General features: G+C 55.3%; 1 protein-coding gene across 2 annotated transcripts in view; it reads right to left on the bottom strand.

Annotated features, from left to right (window-relative positions):
• Positions 1–2,532: 2,532 nt before the first annotated feature.
• LOC148834148 (uncharacterized) overlaps positions 2,533–25,765 on the bottom strand; it is a 31,874-nt gene continuing 8,641 nt past the window's right edge. Inside the window, exons 2-16 of one of the 2 annotated variants that reach the window (XR_016091073.1) lie at positions 22,300–22,983; positions 20,196–21,002; positions 18,333–18,439; positions 16,619–16,685; positions 14,957–15,082; positions 13,908–13,964; positions 12,242–12,421; positions 11,471–11,742; positions 9,962–10,029; positions 8,098–8,288; positions 7,703–8,014; positions 6,823–7,134; positions 5,938–6,005; positions 4,610–4,800; positions 2,533–4,526 (exon numbers count right to left, since the gene is read on the bottom strand). Coding sequence is in view for 1 of the 2 variants with exons in the window: in XM_088916685.1 (XP_088772811.1) it covers positions 4,087–4,526; positions 4,610–4,800; positions 5,938–6,005; positions 6,823–7,094; positions 7,703–8,014; positions 8,098–8,288; positions 9,962–10,029; positions 11,471–11,742; positions 12,242–12,421; positions 13,908–13,964; positions 14,957–15,082; positions 16,619–16,685; positions 18,333–18,439; positions 20,196–21,002; positions 22,300–22,983 (3,842 nt within the window). In the remaining variant the exon portion in view is untranslated. The remainder of the gene's footprint in view (positions 4,527–4,609; positions 4,801–5,937; positions 6,006–6,822; positions 7,135–7,702; positions 8,015–8,097; positions 8,289–9,961; positions 10,030–11,470; positions 11,743–12,241; positions 12,422–13,907; positions 13,965–14,956; positions 15,083–16,618; positions 16,686–18,332; positions 18,440–20,195; positions 21,003–22,299; positions 22,984–25,765) is intronic. The other variant, XM_088916685.1, reaches the window with a different exon arrangement.

Raw genomic sequence — 25,765 nt, 5'->3', positions numbered from 1 at the left:
ACACTCTCACACACCCTGGACAGGACACACACAGACACACTCATACACTCTGGCCAGGACACCAGTCCATCACAGGACACACACACACACACACTCTCACACACCCTGGACAGGACGCCAGTCCATCACAGGACACACACAGACACACACTCTCACACACCCTGGACAGGACGCCAGTCCATCACAGGACACACACACACACACTCTCACACACCCTGGACAGGACACACACAGACACACACTCATACACTCTGGCCAGGACACCAGTCCATCACAGGACACACACACACACACTCTCACACACCCTGGACAGGACGCCAGTCCATCACAGGACACACACAGACACACACTCTCACACACCCTGGACAGGACGCCAGTCCATCACAGGACACACACACACACACTCTCACACACCCTGGACAGGACACACACAGACACACACTCATACACTCTGGCCAGGACACCAGTCCATCACAGGACACACACACACACACTCTCACACACCCTGGACAGGACGCCAGTCCATCACAGGACACACACAGACACACACTCTCACACACCCTGGACAGGACACCAGTCCATCACAGGACACACACTCTCACACACCCTGGACAGGACACCAGTCCATCACAGGACACACACAGACACACACTCTCACACACCCTGGACAGGACGCCAGTCCATCACAGGACACACACAGACACACACTCTCACACACCCTGGACAGGACACCAGTCCATCACAGTACACACACTCTCACACACCCTGGACAGGACACCAGTCCATCACAGGACACACACAGACACACACTCTCACACACCCTGGACAGGACACCAGTCCATCACAGTACACACACTCTCACACACCCTGGACAGGACGCCAGTCCATCACAGGACACACACAGACACACACTCTCACACACCCTGGACAGGACGCCAGTCCATCACAGGACACACACAGGTATCCCTTCTCCAGTTCTTTGGTAGATACAAACCACTGCAATACACACACGATGCAGATCCACAAAGCAAAAATGATCAATGAAAACTCTCTTAAAAGCAGGGGGGTCTGCTAAAGAGAAAACACGTTATTTCTTGAAGAAAAAACAAGGATTGAAAGAGGATTTCAGCTGCAGGTGGATCCTCTAGAAGTGCGTGAGGTAAGGAGGAGAGCAGGTTCAGCCTTGTTGCTGAGGATACCCGCCTGTCCAGGACCAGAGCTCTCGGCACCTCTGCCTCTGGAGCAGCAGAGCTCGTTAAACCCTCACAGCACCCTCCCACAGCTGGAAGACAGAAAACTGGCCCTGGGGGGAGTGTGTGCTCGTCTAAAAGTAAGCGATTCTGGACAATGGGCTCCTTTTCAACCAGGGAATGCACTGTGATAGCGTCGTCGCATCTCAAGCACTGGAGAAAGTTTACCAACGAGGCCAATCTGGCAGGGCTGGCCTGTGTGGTAGATAATAGCATATCGACCCCCACCATCGCATGCAGCTGTTGCTCAAAAGAAGCCAGGGTATCGGCTTTAACAACGTGGCTGGGCAGCTTGTTCCACACTCCCACCACCCTCTGTGTAAAAACTCCCCGATAGGAGTGTGTTCCCATCAGCCCTGCAATGGACTGGTGTCCCATTCCTGGTTGTACCCTGGCTCCAGCTCCCCCACCCTCCTGCATCTGATCAAGCGATGAGAAAACAGATAGATGGGCCAGATTTCTACTTGGGACTGTATGTGTGAGATGTTAAGTGTTTGTTCCAAATAGCGTCTTGTGTTGATCTTCACAGATCTGCTGGAGAAGTCTCGCGTGACCCCCCCCAGCTCAGGTCTGAAAGAGACTATCGCATCTTCTACCAGATAATGGTGGAAGATGTGATAAACAGGGACCTGTTTCTGGCCTGAACAGTAAACTGCTACATCTGTTCTTTTTCTTTTCCTGTTTACAACCGCTTTTGTGCAATATATGCCAGGGACCTGTGCAATACATTTATATTTATATTCAGATTGTGCAATACGACTTTTCTGTGTACTGTTCTGTTCTGGTTTGTTCTTTGTGTGTTCTGGACTGTGAGTAACTCTTCTTAGTGCACTTCTCACTGTGCTGATTGTATTGTATTGTATGTATTGTATTATTATTATTGTATCACGCGTTAGACTGTGGCTGTGTTGTCTGTGTTAAGCTGCTGTTGCACTGCAATTTCCCTCACGGGATCAATAAAGGATCTATCTATAATGCAGTTAGAAAATGGATGGCCGGAAAACTAGCGATGGTAAAGGAACCGGCCGTGGGTCCAGATCACTTTCCCAGCCTTGGCCGAGTCTGTAAAAAGACGTCAAGATGCGCGCGTGTGGTTTTTACACGAGATGGGTCTGGCGTTGCCCTCGTTTCCTCCTGCGGACAAGCGAGACTCTTCCAGCCAGTACCTGTACAGTGGGGATCTCGAACCCGGCCCCCAGGGGAGAGAAGGCAGTGGCCAGCCCAGGGCGGCTGGCCGAAAAACGCACGCGCACAGTAAGCAAATGCAAACAAGGAGAGCATGATTATTGAAAATGTTTTATGTACACGTTTATATACATCGCGCAGGCTGTTATGGTCACATGGTGCATGCCGACAGAGACAGTAGGAGTAGTGCGCCGCTTTTTCTCTAGGGGCTTTTTAGTATTATACCAAGTGTAGGACAACAACCCAGGCCCTATAAACAATTCCAACGAAGAAAAATAAAACAGAAGTGCTACACACAACGGTAGCGTCACGCACTCACATGCTCCTGTACGGGCGCACACACACACCTCACACTGACCAGACGCCGCACTGAAATTGAGTACTGTGTAGAAACTGAGAACTGTTTAGAACCAGCAAGAATGTCAGAACAGGGAACCTCAATAAGAAAGACACACACACAGCCGATGGTACATCCCGGTTCCCTCCCCCCCACCCCATCTGCAGTGGTGCAGTCCGGTGGAGAGCAGCCAGGGGGCGGGGCTTGTCTGGGCTGGAGACTGGCCCCTCCCCCCTCCCCAGAAGGGACCACTGAAAGGAGCCGCTCAGCCCAAACAGGAGAGGCAGGAGGAAAACCGCCAAAACTCACACAAGCGCAGAGAGAGAACATGCTAACTATGCGTAGACCAGCCTGCCCGAGCTGGATTCGAACCCGGGACTCGGCAGCTTCGAGCTGCGAGACAGTAGCGCTCACAGTCAAGCCACCCAGCTGTCCAGTGGAATGTCGATGGGCTGGCTGGACTGAAAAAGACGTGCAAGGGATTCAGCGGGCGTGACCAGACACGCCTCTCTCCTGCGACTCCACACACTTAGACCTTCCGCCATTTTCAGCGTGGGCAGTGTTTACCAACGGCACCGCCGCCGCACAGCGGGGTAAAAACACCTTTTGCTTGTGCAAAAACAATGACTTTTTTTAAAGACCTTTTCCTCCTCAGCCTGGTTAATTAGTCCTAGGCAGCCTCGGAACTAAGGATTCTGGCAAACTAAGGCCAATCGTTAACAGTGTTGGGGAACAGTAGAAATCAACCAGAAATTGGGGGAGAATCGTTTGTCTCAAGTGACGACGATCTACGTCGTGCGTCTAGTGACGGTATAAAACAACACTTCTTCTTGGAAGCAGTTTCCACCAAAGCCCATCTGCAACTTCGATTTTAAACAGCAATCCCTTACGGGAGGAACTTGTAACCGTCTCGGATGACTCTTCCTCAACACCGATTATACAAGACTTCCATGCTCCAAAGCCCCACTCTCCGAGATCTTGGGAAAGTATATGCATTGACGTGACACAACAATATTAAATGGTTAGGGTGGCACAGTGAGCCCAGACAGGGACCGATTCCTGAGAACAAAGCGAACGTGTGGCACAGACCCCCTCCCGGGCAGAGCTCGGCGTTTTCAGGGTGGTGGCGAGACACTAGCCCTTGTCTCACTGGGGTCAGTAATTACAGCGCTTTGCGTCTCTCGCTCTCGCTCTCTCTCGCTCTCTCTCGCTCTCGGGGGGAATTTCCTGGCGGTTTCTGCCAACCCCAAGCCGGGGGTCCGGAGCGCGGCTGTCCCGCTCCGCCCCTGCCACGGATGGTCGGCGGGCCCGGCGCTATGGCCTCTCTGCGGCGTGCACGTGTTTGTGTCTCTTGAGGCCGCCCAGCTTGTCGAAGCTCTTGCCGCACTGCGCGCAGCGGTGTGTCCTCTCGCGCTCCTCGCCGCTGGGACTCGGGGACGGTCCCTCTCCCCGGTGGGTCTCCTGGTGCGTCTTCAGGCGACGCTCCGAGCCGAACCGCTTCCCGCAGTGGGAGCAGCGGAGGGGGTCCGGGATATCTTCGGTGCTCTGATCCTCCGCAGGGGAACTGGGCGCCTCCGGGACCGCAGGGCTCTGCTGTCTCTTCGGCGGCTCTAGGCTCTGAGTGGCGAGCGATCCAGAGGTCATCAGCCGCGAGTACTCCTGGGGGTGGATCCTTTTGATGTGCTTGAAGAAGTGAAACTTGGCAATGAAGGTGACCGGGCACTTCGGACAAGGGAACTCCTCAAGACTCTCTCCTGGAGAGAGAGAGAGAAAGAGCACAATAAGCAGAGAGTCTTTGAGGAAGAGATGTGTGCGTGAGAGAGGCGTGCGTCATCACCTGTGGGCCTGCACTTCCTCTCCCAGATGTAGTCCCAGGTGACGCCCAGGTGTCTGGCGTACTCCTCCCCATAGCACACCAGCAGCTCACAGCCTGGCGAGATGGCCTTGCAGGTTCGGAACAGGATCTGGCTGCGGTACTGAATGGCCACCAGGTTCTGCTCTGCCTCGTTGCGGGCACAGTTGACAAACCTGAGGAGCGAGAGACAGACGGAAGGAACTGAGTCTCTTCAGTCTGAAGGGAGTGTCCCACACTGACAGGCTGGAGGATCTGAGTCTCTCTAGACTGAAGGGAGTGTCCTACACTGACAGGCTGAAGGAACTGAGTCTCTTCAGTCTGAAGGGAGTGTCCCACACTGACAGGCTGGAGGAACTGAGTCTCTTTAGTCTGAAGGGAGTGTCCCACACTGACAGGCTGGAGGAACTGAGTCTCTTTAGTCTGAAGGGAGTGTCCCACACTGACAGGCTGGAGGAACTGAGTCTCTTTAGTCTGAAGGGAGTGTCCCACACTGACAGGCTGGAGGAACTGAGTCTCTCTAGACTGAAGGGAGTGTCCTACACTGACAGGCTGGAGGAACTGAGTCTCTTTAGTCTGAAGGGAGTGTCCCGCACTGACAGGCTGGAGGAACTGAGTCTCTCTAGACTGAAGGGAGTGTCCTACACTGACAGGCTGGAGGAACTGAGTCTCTTTAGTCTGAAGGGAGTGTCCCGCACTGACAGGCTGCAGGATCTGAGTCTCTCTAGACTGAAGGGAGTGTCCCACACTTACAGACTGAAGGAACTAAGCCCTGAACACAGAATTTACTGATGTAAGTATACAAAATCCTGAAACAAGTGCGAAAGAAACAGACTTTTACTCAGACAGATTCGTACATTGGAGAAACAACAAGACGGGAAGAGAGCGGTGCCATCTGTACGCACTGAAAATCGACAGAAACGTGTCACTGTGTGTACAGCTCTTCTCTGGTTTATTGCTACAAAAACGTATTCTTAGCAAGTACAAATTTAAGTCGGGAGCTGCGTGGGCATGCGTAGGCTGCAAAGGAACAGGTAAAGGGTCATTCCATGCTGAAAAAAAAAGAATGTTTTGGCTGGGGAATTTCTTTTCTTTTCAGCCTGAAATAAGCCTCACCTATTCCTTTCGAGTACAAATTTAGTTGACTGTGAATTCCTGCCGTCGTCTTTGTGAAGCACTACGCGGGCTGACGGCAGCGTCTGCCCACAGGGGCAGGGGGACAGTATTCCACTGTAGGGGCCCTTCCCTCTTGGGTCAGAGAGACTGTGACTAGTGGGCTCCTCTTCCGTACAGCAGCTGCAGACGGTTCTCACCTCATCCAGTTCGAGTTGGTCTCGCTCTTGGCATCGATGTACTCGATATTTTTCATTCCCTTGTAGATCTGCGGAAACAGCACAGTGTCAGCAGGCACGCCCAAGCAGCAGCTTTCGGGAGAGCAGGAGACGGGTCAAACCAGACGGGGCTGTTCTGCCAAACGAGCCCGTTGGGTTCTTAGTTGTTGCCAATTGCTTGGATGATCTCCCCCAGATGTTTCCTGATAGAAGTCAGGGTATCTATCGGCTGCACCAACATGGCTGGACAGGCGGTTCCACACCCCTACCTTCCTCGGTGTAAAGCAGGTGCCTCTTATGGTTTCTTCTAAATACACTTCCCTGTAGTTTCCACTTACCTTTGTGCGCCCAGCATGTCGAAAGGACAGCTAGTTAACAAGTGCAGAAACTAAACGGGTGCGGCCAGATGCCTTTCATCAGTATAAAAACCCGCTGAGCTAGTCACTTTGGCACAGTGTGCCTTTCTGAATTTGTTTGACTAGCACCTGTTTCTGCAGCCTGCCTTTACCATTAATTACCCACGAGGCTTCTGGAGATATGCCCGTCATGTATATGAATAAAACTGCTTACTGGTTAATTTACAAAGTTCTGCATTCACTCTTTCTTTTCAGGGGGTAACATCATTCTAATTATCCTCGCTGTGTTCTTACAGAGTTGGGTATACGAGTCAATACCAGCGTGAGCACTTATAGCAGGTACAGGGTACGAGCTGACAGCGCTACAGGCCCTGGTCTCAGTATCCACACTGAGGACTCATAAACCCAACTGTACGAGTCAATACCAGTGTGAGCACTTATAGCAGGTACAGGGTACGAGCCGACAGCACAGGTCTCAGCGGGGCTGTGAGCTCGGGCCTCAGTGACTCACCATCCAGGAGTACCCGCTGAGCATGGCCTCCTCCTTGCTGGTGGGCTCCCCCTCGTAGGGCCCGTAGTGCGCCCCTCTGGGGACGAGCGAGTCCACGTTGAAGACCCCCAGCCCCGCGCCGGGGATACTGGAGTTCCGCAGGCTCAGGCCCGGAGGCAGCGTGAGCCGAGCCCTCCGCTCCAGGCCCACTTCGGCCGGGGTGTCCCCGATGAAGGTGGCCGGACCGTGCTGCTTGCACTCCTTGATGAAGGAAGATTTGCACTCTGCACAGACTTCCAGGGACAGACGAATAACACAGCGTTAGACTGGTCACTGAGTAGGAAAAAAAAGTGAACACGCAATTTGGAACATATCCCTTCCAGGTCAGGTTGTTAAAGTAAAATAAAAAGACGTCAACTAGCAAAACAAAGATTTTGATGAGCAGAGAAGAGGTGGCTTTGAAAGAAAGCCACCTGCTAATGGGAAAAAAACCTGGAATGTGCACCTGATCTGAACGATGAAAGACGGACGCATTTTAAAATGCGGAAAAACTAAGATAATGCGCTGGCAGGGCTGAGATAATGGTGGCATACAGGCGTTGTCACATAGTGGTGGTAAGTGTGGGATACAGATTCCCTAAAGGTCTGTCAGACTGCAGTGGGCTTCCTACTGTGGTTTTGGTCAAGGCTGAAGTTAGAGCGAAAAGGGGAAGGAGATGAGAGGTACTGAGAGCTGGCTTTGAGAGAAAGCCGCCAGGTAAAGGGAAAAAAAAATTGGTTCGGAAAGATGAAAGTCAGACCACTTAAAACACAAAAAAATAAGGTGCCATGTTAGCAGGGTTACACTTGTGGTGGCGTGCACTGGCGTGGTCATATCCAGTCACAACAGCAGATTTACTTACACAAGTAGTCATCAGCCTTTATGGGAGCCTGCTGGTGCCTTTTCAGTTGACTTTCTGAATCCAAGCATTTCCTGCTATGAGAGTCCCGAGTATCTTCGGTGCTCTGAGCCTTTGTAGGGGCACTGGGCACCTCCGGGACCGCAGGGCTCTGCTGTCTCTTCGGCGGCTCTAGGCTCTGAGTGGCGAGCGATCCAGAGGTCATCAGCCGCGAGTACTCCTGGGGGTGGATCCTTTTGATGTGCTTGAAGAAGTGAAACTTGGCAATGAAGGTGACCGGGCACTTCGGACAAGGAAGCACCTCAAGACTCTCTCCTGGAGAGAGAGAGAGAAAGAGCACAATAAGCAGAGAGTCTTTGAGGAAGAGATGTGTGCGTGAGAGAGGCGTGCGTCATCACCTGTGGGCCTGCACTTCCTCTCCCAGATGTAGTCCCAGGTGATGCCTAGGTGTCTGGCGTACTCCTCCCCATAGCACACCAGCAGCTCACAGCCCGGCGAGATGGCCTTGCAGGTGCGGAACAGGATCTGGCCGCAGTACTGAAAGGCCACCAGGTTCTGCTCTGCCTCGTTGCGGGCACAGTTGACAAACCTGAGAGGGCGAGAGACAGATGGAAGGAACTGAGTCTCTTTAGTCTGAAGGGAGTGTCCCACACTGACAGGCTGCAGGAACTGAGTCTCTTTAGTCTGAAGGGAGTGTCCCACACTGACAGGCTGCAGGAACTGAGTCTCTTTAGTCTGAAGGGAGTGTCCCACACTGACAGGCTGCAGGAACTGAGTCTCTTTAGTCTGAAGGGAGTGTCCCACACTGACAGGCTGGAGGAACTGAGTCTCTCTAGTCTGAAGGGAGTGTCCCACACTGACAGGCTGAAGGAACTGAGTCTCTTTCATCCTGAACAGAGACGACGAACGCGGGGGCCTGACGCAAGTGTTCCAGGCCATTGACAATCTGAATTACTTTCTTCACTGAAACACAAATCAGAGGAAACAAGTGGAAATTAAGTGGAAGAGTCATCCAAAACTGAGAATAGAAGCCACTTTTCTACACAAAGGGCCATGGAAGTATGGGACTACCCTATCAGGTTGCTGAAGCCGATACCCCAGCTTCCTTCAAGAAACAGGGATGAGACCCTTCGATGAATCTACGTGTAACTATCCAATAGAGCTGACTGGCTGAATGCCCCCCTCTCATGTTACTGTGCCCCAGCTGTGCAATGCAGCAGTTAAACACTGAAGAGACAGACTTGTGCCCAGACAGAAGCACACATACGTAAGGAGAAAGTAAGAGATGGGAGGATAGAAAGGGGGAAAGGTGATTTAAAACGAGATCAAAATCGTCGTCGTTATCAGGCCCATTTTTGTTTTGCAGTTACGAACAGCCAACCTGTGAAAAGGGAATGAAAGGAAAGAGAAAAGAAAAAAGGGCAGAATGACTGCTACACAAACGCAATGTCTTCCCGAACAGCTTCTGTCCTTCCGAAGCCATGAGCGGGGCCAGTCTGTGGGGCCCACATCGGCGTGGCACGACAAACTGCGCTCTCGGCTCGAAGGGCCGGCTTTAGAGCCCGAGGGCTGGGGACCGGTGCGCCGCGTGCCGCAGGGGCGCGCTGGAAGACAGCGGAACAGCCAGGGGCAGAAGGCGGCGGGCGGGGTCATTTCGGGGTCGAACCCCGTCGCGGACGTCGCTGCGTGTCCCCACCTCGGAGATGCCACGCTGGCCTTATTTACAGCTTTCTTGTTCCCCGTTAGGCATTGCCGGCACCCCTCTTTAACACGCGTCGTGTAACGTGCCCCATTTTCTCTCTTGAGCACAGCACAAGACTCGCATAGTGGGTGAGTCAACTGGAGGGCTGTGGGTTCGAGTCCCACCGACAGGGAGGTACTGTACCCCTGTACCCCTGTTTCTCTCGAGCACAGCACAAGACTCGCATAGTGGGTGAGTCAACTGGAGGGCTGTGGGTTCGAGTCCCACCGACAGGGAGGTACTGTACCCCTGTACCCCTGTTGCCCCAGTCCAGCTCTATAAGGGGGGCAGGCAGTGGAGTCCCACGTTTCCTGGTCCGCTCAACGCTACAGAACCCAGGCCCCCTGGCCCGACGAGACACAGGAGCGCTGGGGCGGGCCGGACCATCACAGTCAGGATTATAGGTTGTGGGGAAAGGCCGCCTCACTGGTCAGGAGCTACCATCTCGGCTAAAACAGGAGCCACTTGGAAGGGGCTCGAGCAGATACTCCACGCCGGGGTACCATGTCGGCAGTTCTCACCTCATCCAGTTAGAGCTGGTCTCGCTCTTGGCATCGATATACTCAACTTGATTCTTTCCCTTGTAGATCTGTGGAAATGCAGTGCAGTGTTAATATACGCAAAACGTGACAGCTACATATGTCAGCCGATCAGATAATCAAATATCTGACTTCCTGTTGTACCAAATACTTCCAGTTATACACTCATCAAACTCTCCTTGAGGGTCCGCGGGTGCCAGGGTGTGTGATTATAAACACAAGAATTAACGAAACACTACAGTTTTACAGCTCACCCAATTTCTACAGATATGGAACCATTCCGTTGTTCAATTAAACAGCTGGTTTGTTTGATGTCATTTCGAATGAAAATATACGCAGCCTTCTTCAGCCTTCAAAGACCGGACATTTCTTGACTGAATTGATTAGAATAGATTACTTGCCTGATTGTTTAACAGCAGGTTACAGGTGACGGTAAACATTACAAATAAATGCTCGAGATCACTAGAAGAGGAGCAAGGCTGGAGACACCGATACTGACTTGACTACTGGCTCTCCAGAACCGGGGCTGCGAACCCCTGTACTGACTGGACCAGGTCTCTCAGAGCAGGTAAGGAGACAGATGCCTGAGCTGACTGGACCGGGGCTCCCCAGAACCAGGTCTGGAGACACCCCCACTGACTAGACCAGGGCTCCCGTAGAACCTAGGGACCCCTAAGGTGAAGGATGAGTCCACACCGCTCCACACTGACCTCCTGCCTGTAGGGCTATAGAGTCAGTGAGTAAATAGTTGAACATGAATTTACTTTGCAAGAGCACCACTCTGCAGCTCCTAGTGGCTAAATGCCTCACAAGGGAATGGCACAACCAGTTGTGCGAAGCCCATAGAGTGTTACTGTGCTGTGTTATATTAGCCATGCTTTCAGCTTTAAGATCAGTGTGTCCACACAAAAGCTTGATGGGTTCTGGTCTCGGCATCCACACTGAGGACTCATAAACCCAACTGTACGAGTCAATACCAGCGTGAGCACTTAAAGCAGGTACAGGGTACGAGCCGACAGCGCTACAGGCCCTGGTCTCAGTATCCACACTGAGGACTCATAAACCCAACTGTACGAGTCAATACCAGTGTGAGCACTTATAGCAGGTACAGGGTACGAGCTGACAGCGCTACAGGCCCTGGTCTCAGTATCCACACTGAGGACTCATAAACCCAACTGTACGAGTCAATACCAGTGTGAGCACTTATAGCAGGTACAGGGTACGAGCCGACAGCGCTACAGGCCCTGGTCTCAGTATCCACACTGAGGACTCATAAACCCAACTGTACGAGTCAATACCAGTGTGAGCACTTATAGCAGGTACAGGGTACGAGCCGACAGCGCTACAGGCCCTGGTCTCAGTATCCACACTGAGGACTCATAAACCCAACTGTACGAGTCAATACCAGTGTGAGCACTTATAGCAGGTACAGGGTACGAGCCGACAGCACAGGTCTCAGCGGGGCTGTGAGCTCGGGCCTCAGTGACTCACCATCCAGGAGTACCCGCTGAGCGTGGCCTCCTCCTTGCTGGTGGGCTCCCCCTCGTAGGGCCCGTAGTGCACCCCTCTGGGGACGAGCGAGTCCACGTTGAAGACCCCCAGCCCCGCGCCGGGGATACTGGAGTCCCGCAGGCTCAGGCCCGGAGGCAGCGTGAGCCGAGCCCTCCGCTCCAGGCCCACTTCGGCCCGGGTGTCTTCGACGAATCGGGCCGGGCCGTGCTGCTCGCACTCCTCGAAGAAGAAGAACTTGCACTCCGGGCAGACTGGAACCGACAGGGACAGCGGACACGGCGCTGGGTCAGACAACACCAGGCACACAGGAGGGGCGTGTTCGGCTTAGCTCTAGCTCATCAGTGCAGCCTGAGACTCCCCACTCCACTGCTGCAGACTCTTTCAGGATCTACAGGCCTTTAGGCCAGTTAATGGTTTTTGGGGTGTAGATGAGCTCTACTTGTCCTAGGGGGCCCAGCTGGGGGGGGGGGTGCAGTAAATTCAGGTTCGAGATGGGATTCGGAACCCGGGCTCTCTGTGACCAGGGTTGGGGACCCCCCCCATGCTGACTTGATCCCTGATCCCCCCCAGCTTTTCTAAGCCCTGACACCTCGTCAAGACACTGGGCGCGGGGAGACCCAGCCGGCTCGTCGGTAGGGCCCCTAGAGGCACAGGGACGGGGCCCCCAGGATTTTCAAAGGCCCCGTCCAGAACAGGAGGCCGAGCTGTGTGGCGTGTGAATTTGCCCGTCTTGGCCAAAGACTCACTCACAGAAGTACTCGTCGGACTCCGCCAGCTCGCTGAAGTGGACTCGTCGTTTCTTCTGCGGGTTGTTCTCTCTTGGGGTGCTGCTGGTGGTGGCGGTGCTGCTGGTGCTGGCGGTGCTGGCGGTGCTGGCGGTGCTGCTCTGCTGCTGGAACCTCTTGTCCTCAGACAGAACTGTCACAAAAACTCCAATACACACACACACACTCATTACAGCCCATCCCGTACCCCAGAGCCCCACACACCCCTCACGACGGCCCGTCCTGTACCCCAGAGCCCCACACACCCCTCATGACAGCCCGTCCTGTACCCCAGAGCCTGGCACACCCCTCACGACGGCCCGTCCCGTACCCCAGAGCCCGACACACCCCTCACGACAGCCCGTCCCGTACCCCAGAGCCCCACACACCACTCCTGACAGCCCGTCCTGTACCCCAGACCCCCACACACACTCATTACAGCCCGTCCCGTACCCCAGAGCCCGACACACCCCTCCTGACAGCCCGTCCTGTACCCCAGAGCCCGACACACCCCTCACGACGGCCCGTCCCGTACCCCAGAGCCCGACACACCCCTCATGATGGCCCATCCCGTACCCCAGAGCCCCACACACCCCTCCTGTACCCCAGACCCCCACACACACTCATTACAGCCCGTCCTGTACCCCAGACCCCCACACACACTCATTACAGCCCGTCCCGTACCCCAGAGCCCGACACACCCCTCACGACGGCCCGTCCTGTACCCCAGAGCCCCACACACCCCTCATGACAGCCCGTCCTGTACCCCAGAGCCTGACACACCCCTCACGACGGCCCGTCCCGTACCCCAGAGCCCGACACACCCCTCATGATGGCCCATCCCGTACCCCAGAGCCCCACACACCCCTCCTGACAGCCCGTCCTGTACCCCAGACCCCCACACACACTCATTACAGGCCGTCCTGTACCCCGACCCCCACACACACTCATTACAGCCCGTCCCGTACCCCAGAGCCCGACACACCCCTCACGACGGCCCGTCCTGTACCCCAGAGCCCCACACACCCCTCATGACAGCCCGTCCTGTACCCCAGAGCCTGACACACCCCTCACGACGGCCCGTCCCGTACCCCAGAGCCCGACACACCCCTCACAACGGCCCGTCCCGTACCCCAGAGCCCCACACACCACTCCTGACAGCCCGTCCCGTACCCCAGACCCCCACACACACTCATTACAGCCCGTCCCGTACCCCAGACCCCCACACACACTCATTACAGCCCGTCCCGTACCCCAGACCCCCACACACACTCATTACAGCCCGTCCCGTACCCCAGAGCCCGACACACCCCTCATGATGGCCCGTCCCGTACCCCAGAGCCCCACACACCCCTCCTGACAGCCCGTCCTGTACCCCAGACCCCCACACACACTCATTACAGGCCGTCCTGTACCCCGACCCCCACACACACTCATTACGGCCCGTCCCGTACCCCAGAGCCCCACACACCCCTCACGACGGCCCGTCCCGTACCCCAGAGCCCCACACACCCCTCACAACGGCCCGGCCCGTACCCCAGAGCCCCACACACCCCTCACAAAAGCCCGTCCTGTACCCCAGAGCCCCACACACCCCTCATGACGGCCCGACAGATGCGAGGTTTCCTGCAGTTCAGCCCTGCCTTCCTTACCTGCTGGCCTTGTCGGTTCAGCCGAGCTCTTCGCTCTTCCTTCCTGGTCCAGAAGACCTGTGGGGACAAACAGGGATTCAGCCGGAGCGCCACTCTGCAGGATCCCCCCTTCAGGTCACTGCACCAGGCAGGACAGCGACGGGATGGGGGGCCTGGACACCAGGTCGCTGTAGACAGTGGTGCTAGCAGACCAGTAGGGGGCACTCTTCTTTCTGGACCAGAACTTCCAAACCAGTGGCCCAGTATGGCGTGAGTCCCCCACACACCCAGTAATGCGACTGGGGACTGGATGAGACAATAAATCAAGGCCCATTAGCCAATTAATATATTAACCATGGTTACTGATCACTGGTGATCCCAGGACACTGTCAGTAAGAGTAGGGGTGTCCTGACTGCTGGTCAGTCCAGATCCCAGGACACTGTCAGTAAGAGTAGGGGTGTCCTGACTGGTCAGTCCAGATCCCAGGACACCGTCAGTAAGAGTAGGGGTGTCCTGACTGCTGGTCAGTCCAGATCCCAGGACACTGTCAGTAAGAGTAGGGGTGTCCTGACTGGTCAGTCCAGATCCCAGGACACCGTCAGTAAGAGTAGGGGTGTCCTGACTGGTCAGTCCAGATCCCAGGACACTGTCAGGAAGAGTAGGGGTGTCCTGACTGCTGGTCAGTCCAGATCCCAGGACACTGTCAGGAAGAGTAGGGGTGTCCTGACTGCTGGTCAGTCCAGATCCCAGGACACTGTCAGGAAGAGTAGGGGTGTCCTGACTGCTGGTCAGTACAGATCCCAGGACACTGTCAGGAAGAGTAGGGGTGTCCTGACTGCTGGTCAGTACAGATCCCAGGACACTGTCAGTAAGAGTAGGGGTGTCCTGACTGCTGGTCAGTCCAGATCCCAGGACGCCGTCAGTAAGAGTAGGGGTGTCCTGACTGATCAGTCCAGATCCCAGGACACTGTCAATAAGAGTAGCGGTGTCCTGACTGCTGCTCAGTACAGATCCCAGGACACTGTCAGTAAGAGTAGGGGTGTGGGAAGCTGAGTGGTGTTAAACTCACCCGAGCAGTCGCTGAGCTCTGGCTCCTCACTGTAATCGACTCTCTGCTTCTTCCGGAGGCAGTACCCTCCTGTGGTGCTGCTTTCCTCGGAGGATTCTGAATGGGGCCTCTTGCCCTCGGACTGACCTACCCCCCAAGACCCCAACACAACTCTCATTACGGCCTGTGTCTCTCCGGGACCGACCCGTCCCCCCACACTCCCTACGGCCAGTGTCTCTCAGGGACCGACCCGTCCCCCCACACCCCCTACGGCCAGTGTCTCTCCGGGACCGACCCGTCCCCCCACACTCCCTACGGCCAGTGTCTCTCCGGGACCGACCCGTCCCCCCACACTCCCTATGGCCAGTGTCTCTCCGGGACCGACCCGTCCCCACACACTCCCTACGGCCCGCGTCTCTCCGGGACCGACCCGTCCCCCCACACTCCCTACGGCCAGTGTCTCTCCGGGACCGACCCGTCCCCCCACACCCCCTACGGCCAGTGTCTCTCCGGGACCGACCCGTCCCCCCACACCCCCTACGGCCAGTGTCTCTCCGGGACCGACCCGTCCCCCCACACACTCCCTACGGCCAGTGTCTCTCCGGGACCGACCCGTCCCCCCACACTCCCTACGGCCAGTGTCTCTCCGGGACCGACCCGTCCCCCCACACTCCCTACGGCCAGTGTCTCTCCGGGACCGACCCGTCCCCACACACTCCCTACGGCCAGTGTCTCTCCGGGACCGACCCGTCCCCCCACACTCCCTACGGCCAGCGTCTCTCCGGGACCGACCCGTCCCCCCACACTCCCTACGGCCAGCGTCTCTCCGGGACCGACCCGTCTCCCCACACTCCCTACGGCCAGCGTCTCTCCGGGACCGACCCGTCCCCCCACACTCCCTACGGCCAGTGTCTCTCCGGGACCGACCCGTCTCCCCACACCCCCTACGGCCAGTGTCTCTCCGGGACCGACCCGTCCCCCCACACACTCCCTATGGCCAGTGTCTCTCCGGGACCGACCCGTCCCCCCACACTCCCTACGGCCAGTGTCTCTCCGGGACCGACCCGTCCCCCCACACTCCCTACGGCCAGTGTCTCTCCGGGACCGACCCGTCCCCCCACACTCCCTACGGCCAGTGTCTCTCCGGGACCGACCCGTCCCCACACACTCCCTACGGCCAGTGTCTCTCCGGGACCGACCCGTCCCCACACACTCCCTACGGCCAGTGTCTCTCCGGGACCGACCCGTCCCCACACACTCCCTACGGCCAGTGTCTCTCCGGGACCGACCCGTCCCCACACACTCCCTACGGCCAGTGTCTCTCCGGGACCGACCCGTCCCCCCACACTCCCTACGGCCAGTGTCTCTCCGGGACCGACCCGTCCCCCCACACTCCATCTCTCTCTCTCTCGTGAGCCAGCCTGCTAATCCCCACTAAATCCCGACTGCCTCATCATGAGGGAATGCTGGGAATCTCCCCCCACCCCCCCGCCTGTTTCATTCCACTCAGAAGTACTCCTCAGACGGTTCTGCCCCCCCTCGCTCCCGCAGTCTGACGAGAGCAGAAAGGATGGGGGTGTTCCAGCTCTGGGCTCTGAAGGGCGAGCCTGACCACTGCTCTCCCCTGCCAGAGGCCCGCCGGAGCCCCATGCGGCTAGACCCCCCCTCGCTCCGCGCTCTCACCTGCTCGCTCCGCACCGCATCCGGCCTCGGCTCCGCGCTCTGTCGGGAGGCGGGTCTCCGTGGCCCCCTGCGTGCAGAAAAAGGGTTCGAGATCACCGAGGTATCGCCTGGCGCAGTCTCAGGGGGTCTCCGACGGCAGGGTCCCGGACCAGAGCCCCCCGGGGAGCTGCAGGGTCCCGGACCAGAGCCCCCCGGGGAGCTGCAGGGTCCCGGGACAGACGGACCACAGCCCCTCGGTTCATCCCGTGACTGAACCGGAACGTCTGCCACAGGAAGGGGGTGAGCGAACTGGATTGTGAGCTTGAGACGGGTTTTCATATTCTGTATTTTAATAAAATGAGTTTGTGTGTCAAATACGCAGCCTACGTACTTCGCTACGTCGATACAGCGCGCGCTAATACTCGAGCGTGCAGACTCCTCTCGAGCTTTCAGAGACGCAGCCGAGCGCCACGCTCGCCAACAGAACAAGCGGTCGAAATTGAATACCTCACAAAAATCAAGTACTATGTCCTGGCTGAAAGGAACAGACGCCAAGAGTACTGACGCCGGCTCCGACAGATCACGCACACCCGCTGAGAACCAGGAGGATTATACATCGGCCACATCAAAAACAAGAGGACACCCTGAGGAACTGTCCTGTTGCCTTGTCTGGGAAGGGGGTGGGGAAGAGAGGGTTTTCAAAATACCCCAGGTTTCATGTTCATTGGTAAAGTAACTGGGATGAGGTTTAACTGTGTGAAATGCGTAAGCCCCCTCTGCCACAATAACAGTATCCTCTGTTTTGCTGCCAGATTTTACAAAAGAATCTGTTCATTTGGGTGACGAACTCTCTCCTCGCGTTGCCTTCTTGCGTTTGTCCGAGTCAACATGAGCTCGCGAGTCAAGTACACCTTCATTTGCCACGGAGACAGAAGTACCTGGCTTACACACCAAACTTTCAGCCTCCCAGTCTGCTCTGCCGCTTCGACAGCACGGAAACGGATTTTTTTTTTTTTTTTAGTTCCGCTGTGAATTTACACTTGCGCTTTGGCACCGTGTTCGAGGGCAGGAAAACGAGAAACAAAACGGGGAGCCTTTCGAGGGGCCGCTTCTGCACTGCGCAGGCCGGGTAAAGACACGGATATCGGTTCCTGATTTCGCTCTCTCGTGCCGGAATACATACGCGTACAGGACGAAAACTGAACGAGGACGCGGGTCGCGAAGCGAGCTAGAGAAGTAAAGAAACTCTCTCGCTCTCTTTCTAACCTCCTCATCCACTATCTTTACAATAATCCGTTAATTATTCCTCGCAGTGAAAATAATGGGATCGAAATCCCGGGCATTTCTGGATATTTGAAAATCCCCCCCCCCCCTCCCCCAGACGGAGATATAAGGATCAAAATAGAGGACGTGGCCGGGCAAATCCGGATGTATATTAATCCCGTCGACACTAGCTCCGACACTGAACCCGACACAGACAGCACTGCTAGTGTTAGCAAGCGCCGGAAAACAGCTACAAGGCGTTCCGATCCAAACGAACTAAGTGCTCAGTGATATTTTGTATTATATGCGTGTGCGAGTTGTTGGTCATTGAGATTTTCTGGGGTTCCTATGAGAAGATGACCTGGAGGTGGCACTTGGTTTGATCAGGGGTGGTACTTGGTCCAAGAAGTTTGAGAACCGCTGCACGAGACTATAACCACCAGAAAGGCTGAAAAAGCAGAAAAAAAATGACCTGGGGTGTGTTCAGGGGCGCCAACGGTCTCATTCTGGGGGTTCTCATCTGACGGACAGGCGAGCTGCTGGACCCCGTTCTGCAAGGTGCCTGAGCGCCTGTTTGCACTGTGGAAAATAAAAAAAAAAAGCCCAAAACAAACACAATTAACAAACACACAAAGGTGAGGGAGGAGAGGCCCTTTGGCCTATGCGAGTTTGTTTGGCTGCCAGTGCCTTACTTGTCCTAACCCTAACCCTAACCCAACCACACGGCCCCCTTCACGCTATGAAGCTAATTAAATGGAAGATTACGGAGACTGAGCGATCCTGTGCCATCGCCTTCCCCATGTATGGGATAGCTACGCTTGCTCGGGGATGTATTAACATGGCTGCTTCTTGAGAAAAATTAGCTGAGGAAACCTCTGAGGGGACGAAAGCTATAAACGATGAAATGGTAGCTCTCCGAACGGTTGCTATGCAAAACTGGGTGGCTCTTGATTACTTGCTGGCTGCACAGGGTGCTGTAATAGGTGCTGAATGCTGCACCTATGCTCCTGACACTTCTGAACATATCGCTGATTTAGCCCAACACATTTATGACGAGGGCCAAAAGTGCCACAGCTATAATCCTGATGATTGGGGTATATCTACATGGCTCAAGTCTGTGTTCGGGAATTGTGATTATCTTTGAAACTTCAGCTTATTTCAAGGCTGTAAGGGAGGGCAAGCATCATGACCTCTGGAATTCTGGGCAGACAGATAACCACAACTTCTCTTAATGGCCAATTGTTCTGAACACGATCTTAACCCTACACCCTGACAAATTCCTTGTAGCCATGGAAATCTTGACGTTACCGGGCTGTGTAGAGGTAACTGCGTGCTTTGTATTCTCTGAACACCCCAACTGTTGGAGGTGTTCCTTGTAGGCACATAATAAAGCCTATCTGTTTTCACTCTCATCCCGGAGCAAGAACTCTTCTGTCACAACAAGGCTGCCTGCCTCACCCGAGCTGATTAAACAAGGATCAATCCAGAGCCCGAGAGCTATTCCTGTAGGAAATCCTTCAGCAGCTGAGCAGGAGAGGGCTTCCTGCAGATCCTGCTTTTACCGAGCTCTGTACACACAGCAGCATGGCATTGAGACTGCCCTGCAGGACAGACTGGACAAAACCTGCTGGGGCTTTCCGGCTCTGTGATACTGCACAGCAAGACGCAAGCAGGTTTGTTTCAGAGTTGAACAGGCCTTCTCTTAACGACCTCGTTATGAACGGACTCCCACTACTGCAGCTTTTACAAAGTCAACTCATGCCTCACTTCTACAGAGCTTGAGACCTTGAGCCAACACATTCCAGTCATTATCTCAAGGCCGTTTCCTTAATCTATAACTTAGACAACAGCTGGGCAACCACAAAAGCATTTCCAAGGCCTGCAGCTTGAGAAGCACTGATGCACGTAAACAAAATAGTTCTTTTTCTGCGCTTTTTGACATCTCATCCAGCAGTTTCTGGAGAGAAACCAGAGTACAGGCGTCAACAACAGCTTGTTCCACACCCCCACCCCCCTCTGTGTAAAGAAGGGCCTCCTGTTCTGACTGGAGGAGTTCACCCAGCTGTGTCTGGAGAGAAGCCAGGGTATCGGCTTCAACAACACAGCTGGGCAGCCTGTTCCCCACCCCCACCCCCCTCTGTGTAAAGAAGGGCCTCCTGTCCTGACTGGAGGAGCTCACCCAGCTGTGTACCGAGAGAAGTCAGGTTATCGGCTTCAACAACATGGCTGGGCAGCTTGTTCTACCCTCCTGCCACCTGATGGTATTCTGCCCTGGGTGCTCCTAACTCTCTCTCCAGCTGGAAGCTGAAGGAAGCAGTGAGGCGGCGACACTTACACATGACGACGACGGTGGGCTCCCCCTGTCCCTCCTCCCTGTCCAGCTCCTCCTTGCACCCGGTCTCTCCCTCCTGCGCCGCCCCGGGCCCGTGGCACACCGTGTACCTCACCCTGCGCAGGAAGGGCTTGATCTGGGCAGGCACCGACTCAGACGCCCGCTCGGAGGTCACACGGGCGCCTCCGGGGGTCCTGCGGTCGCTGGCGGGCACCCTCGCGCCCTCGGGTGTCCTTTCCGCCTGAGGCCTGGAATCCGGCCTGCTGTCCTCCGCGTTTATACACACGCCCCCCGACACCTGCACCAGCTCCTCCTCAGCCGCCTCCCTCTTGATGGGCCCCCCTGCCAGCCCGGACACATCCTCCTTCACACGGAGAGACTGGCGCTCTCCTGGCGCCGGGCGGGCAGTGCCCAGGTCAGGGCGCTCGTCTTTGATACGGAGAGAGGTCCCCCGTGTCTCTCCTGGCGCAGGGTGGGCACGGGCAGAGTAAAGACGGGCAGTGCCCAGGTCAGGGCGCTCGTCTTTAACCTGGACAAAGCTCAAGAGGGAGCCCGGCACTGCTGAGTGAAATCCACTCCGGTCATCGACCTCCTGCTTCACCGTGGCCCCTCGCAGCTCGGAGACCCCTGCCCCGGCGTGGGCAGCGTCCCGGCGGTCCGGTCTGGGGACCCGACCCCCCGGCGCCCTGCTGCTCTCGGAGGCCGGCTCCGCGGAGCTCCACAGGGAGCTGCACCACTCCTGGTCAAAGACCCTCTTGATGACGGGGCCCGGCCCCTGCGCGCCCCGGGCAAGGGCCTCCTCCCGGGCTCCTGCAGAAAGACAGGGGAGACGGCTCTCTCACTCACAGCCCTGGGGCAGCAGAACACGCGGGAACGGTTGGTTAAACACCCCCGGGGGGAGCAGGGAGGGGACCCTTCCACAGCCAGCCCCTAGGAGGGGCGAGACGAAGCTTCGGCGACTGGATGAAACCTTCTGCCCCAGCCTGGATACACCCAGGAATGAGCGAGTGTTCACGCACAGCCGGATCTATCAGCTGTCGGCCACGAAACCCCCACCCTCACGCAAGTGTATTTTATTTCTGGACGTCAGGGCTTTGAAGAAAGATATGAGATGTGAGAAAAAGGGAGTTAACCGATTTCCTTCGGCACAAAGAGTTCTTCTGGTACAAAACACGCTTCAGCACTTTTGAGGTACGGCAGGGATGGGAGTTCACTGATAAGAGATTCCCAAGTGCGAACTGGAGACTCCCTAACCGTGGGAAGATGAGACCGGCCATTCAAAGTGTTCAAGGTCTTGGGAATGTCCGAACACAGGTGACCTCCCCCCCCCCCATCACCAAGGTAACAGTTTGCGTCAAAAACGGCTGCAGTTTGCTATATAAACTGGAGCTCTGCACCTATAAACTTCGAACAATTCTGAATGTACTGTTCCTCGCATGCAATAAAACTCACTTGCCTAGCTTCATCTCGGGGTCCAGAACTTACTTGTGTGTTGTAACAGCTTCATTAAAACATCTAAGTGCCTCTCCTTGGGACGATTCCCCCCCAGTCAGGGGGTTTGGGCTTTCTGAAGTCCGTGAATAAAGTGGGGACAATACTGAGATACTGAGACAGAGCAGCCCCTTCATCCAGATGCACAACAGCCTAGTTTGACTGAGAAAGCTGAGAAAAGCATGTAAGTCTTTACACAAAGGGTGGCAGGAGTGTGAAACAAGATATACCGCCATGCTGATGAAGCCAAATACTCTGGTACTCTTGCTGGAGTATCCTTCTACCAGGAGGGGCGGCGGGGGGGGGGGGGGGGGTCTTACTTTACACAAAGGTTGGTAGGGGTGTGGAACAAGCAGCCCAGCCATGTTGTTGAAGTCAATTCCCTGGCTTCTCTCAAGAAACATCTGGATGAGAGTCTCAAACCAGGACGGGAGTTAATTTTTGCTTTACAAAAACTCTTACTTTTCACGGGCGGGGGTCGTACGTCTACTCTGAGCGCAGGGGGGCACTCAGGGGCCTGACTACTCGAAGAATAGATATGGTCTGCTGCCTCTTTCTCATCGCCTGATTGGCACCTGGCGGAGAGAGGATGCCACGTGGCGGCAGCCCTACTTACTCTTGACAGGCGCGCTGCTCTCCCCCGCGGTGAGATCCGCGCCGGGCCCGAGCTCTGCCGCGCTGCGTCCAGGGCGAGCGCTCCGACAGGACAGCGACTCAGCACGGGCGTCGCCGTCGCGCCCGCCGCCGGCCGCTTTGGCAGCCGGGCATCGCGGGTTCCGTCCGGCTTCCCGCTGGGCGTGCCGGCCGGGGTCCAGATTCCCGTCCCCCTCGTTCAGGGCCATGAGCTGCTCGCACACGCCCGTGTAAATCCGGACGAGCCCGTTTTCCTTGGGCTCTCTCTTCCCGGGCTCCTCGGCCTCGGCCGGCCCGGCCCCGCCCTCCCGACCCCAGAGAGGGGCCCCCACCTCCTCCTGCTGCTCCGCCCCCGGCGCGGGGTGGACGAGGTAGAGGCAGGAGGCGCCCAGCCCGGGAACGTCATCCTCCACCTGGACGATGTTCAGCTGGGAGTCCCTCACGGCGGCGTGGAGGGCACTGGGGCTGATGTCGCTGGGGTCCACGACCCGCTCGGGCGCGGCGCACGACTTCACCTCGGTGCTCCCGGGCACGAGGCCCGCCGCCGCGTCCTCGCCGGCCGGCTCCTCCAAGCCCCACAGGGAGCGGCACCACTCCTGATCGAAGACCCTCACGATCACCGGCCCGGAGGGCTCCTCTTCGGCGACGGCGGGCTCCTCCACAGCTCCTGTGGGCAGAGGGGGGGGGGGACGCGGCTCTTTACGGCTCTCAAGACGCAGGCAGATCGCATGCAGCGCCTGCCTGCATAACATCACTTTATTGGCCATCATCAATTTCCCTACGGGATTAATAAAGTATTATCTATCTATATACAATCTCTTGCATCAGGACCTACGTTTTCCGCACCGACCCCGCCACCCCCCTCCGGCTGGCCCAGAAGCCCCGGAAGGTGGGGGTGTACGTGGATTACGAGGAGGGGCAGGTCTCCTTCTACAACGTGGAGGCCAGGACCCACATGTTCACCTTTTACGACACCTTCAGGGAGAAGCTCTACCCATTCTTCAGCCCCTGTACCAACGAGGGGGGTAAAAACTCAGCCCCTCTGATCATCACTCCTGTCAGTCCCCCTGAGTGACACACAACATCTGTGGGAGGGGCAGCATGTATAATAACTGCTGTGTCTTTTGGCTTCACTGACTTGCTCTAGATTGGTTGTATTGTCATCACACTGAGGACGGTTTCTGGACTGTGTGGCTGAGGGATCAGATCAGATCTCTTTATTGGCCATATACAATCTCTTGAATTAGGAATGTGTCTTTTCCCAGACCCCAGCTTGCTCTCCATGAGACACACAGACAGGGGGAGAAGCCAGGGGTCAGAGCGCAGGGTCAGCCATTTATACAGCACCCCTGGAGCAGCTGGGGTGAAGGGCCTCGCTCAGGGGCCCAACAGAGTAGGATTCCTCTGCCGGCCACAGGATTCGAACCGGCAACCTTCCAGCCACAGGCGCAGATCCTGAGCCACAGAGCCACCGCTCCGCCCAGAGCAGACCCGATCTGTGGCCCAACAGCCTGAAATCAAGACCTGTCTCAACTTTGCCTTCACTCACACACCGCAGCACACCCACCCCCCACCCCGAGAAAGACACGCTCGAATAATTCTGAAAAGTCATTGCAGTTGAAAATGTAGAGGAACGGGTTGGACAAGCGTGCACAGTAAGAACAGCTGTAAATAAGACAAGATCGTAAGATCAGATCACTTTACTGGCCCTCTACAATCTCTTGCATTAGGAATGTGTCTTTTCCCAGACCCCAGCTTGCTCTCCATGAGACACACAGACAGGGGGAGAAGCTGGGGGTCAGCGCGCAGGGTCAGCCATGTTTACGGCGAATCAGCTCTGGTGTGACCAGCTGCCTCCCCGTCACACAACAAGCTCAGCAGCCGCCTCCGGCGTTCAGCCGGCGGGAGGCTGGGGATCTGGAGCGACGCCTTTCAAAACGCGGTTACTGCCGAAGCAGCGCAGTGACAGCAGACATCACACGTCACGGCACGCCCTCGCGAAACGCGCTTACTTCGTTTCCTCGGAAACCGCTCAAGAAGGTGAAATCTCCAGCCGGTTACGGAACCGACGAGCGTTTCCCCAGACACACAGATTTCACGTCAATACAGCACAGAACAGCACCCACACAGGGAAAGATCAGTGTAAACGTGTGTCAAGTCATTAGTGAGGAAGAATTTTAGCATTTGCCTTTTTTTATTAAGTATATAAAATAGTGACTATGCTTTTTGCTTAGCAACAGTATAAAAGGATAATTCAAGCATATTATTTGACCTTTTGACATTAATATTACAAACCACAGAATGTCTAGCTCATTTCACACTTTTTATTTATATACTTCCTTTTGTCTATATGCAAGGTAGAACTGCTTCTTAAGAAGAACCTGGTCAATTACAAAGAAATGTTTGTAGAGAGAAAAACAACTCCTAATATGGAAACTTAGAATGAGCTTTCCTGTGTGAATTTGCTGTATAAAACTCATTGCATTTATCATCTCGGTGGAGAGGTTACTCACAGATCTGTATGAGAGGCTGCTCTCAGATCTGCATGATTATATCCTCCCCATGCGCATGAATAAAGGACTCTGCTTGACCACACCTCACCTGAGTGAAGACTTTTCTTCGACAATTTCTTGGCGCTGCGAGCAGGGTCACAAACCCCTGTGGAGAGGGAATTTTTCCTAACGAGTGAGCGACAACAGATCACAGTGCACACCATAAGGGAGCCTTTTGAAATTCCCTGAGTGGTTGCTGTTGTCGCTTGATCGTAGAAGGGATTTTCCCAATTCAACAGGGTACGTGACCCGAGTTTTATTGTGTGGTCAGGTAGATTCTGAATATTGTAGGTGGGTTAGAGTCCCACTAAGCCCGGGTTAGAGTCCCGGCAGGAACAGGTGGGTTAGAGTCCCACTAAGCCCGGGTTAGAGTCCCGGCAGGAACAGGTGGGTTAGAGTCCCGGCAGGAACAGGTGGGTTAGAGTCCCACTAAGCCCGGGTTAGAGTCCCGGCAGAAGAAAAAAAAAAGGATTTTTAAGTTCATGAACTGTGAAGCTAGGGTAATAGGTGCAAGGGAAAATATTTATCAAACGAAAGAGGCGCCAGGGATAATAATTGATTTTTGCATATAGTAGAATATAAGTGTAAGTATATATAAAAAAGAGAAGAAAACTGCAGAATTATATTTTGAACTATGTGTATTACTTATAAGGAACTTATTAACATTTGTGTAGGAGACAAATGTAGTTGGATCACTAAACCTCTGCTGTTTAAATAATATAGGTAGTTTCTTAGTAAATATGGGAAATAATCAGAGCTCTCAAAATGTGCCAGTACCTCAAAAGGGAACTTGCACATGATTTATATATGACAACTAGAGGCCCATAACTATGAAGGATCTTTGTAAGTGGTCAGAATGGACAGGGGAAAGTGGAATTAGGAAAAAGAGGTTTCCTG

The sequence above is a fragment of the Atractosteus spatula genome, chromosome 5 (genome assembly GCF_055471065.1).
Source record: "Atractosteus spatula isolate fAtrSpa1 chromosome 5, fAtrSpa1.hap1, whole genome shotgun sequence".
NCBI lineage: Eukaryota > Metazoa > Chordata > Actinopteri > Semionotiformes > Lepisosteidae > Atractosteus > Atractosteus spatula.
Note: the sequence above shows the minus strand (reverse complement) of the source record. Positions and strands in the feature narration are given on the sequence as shown.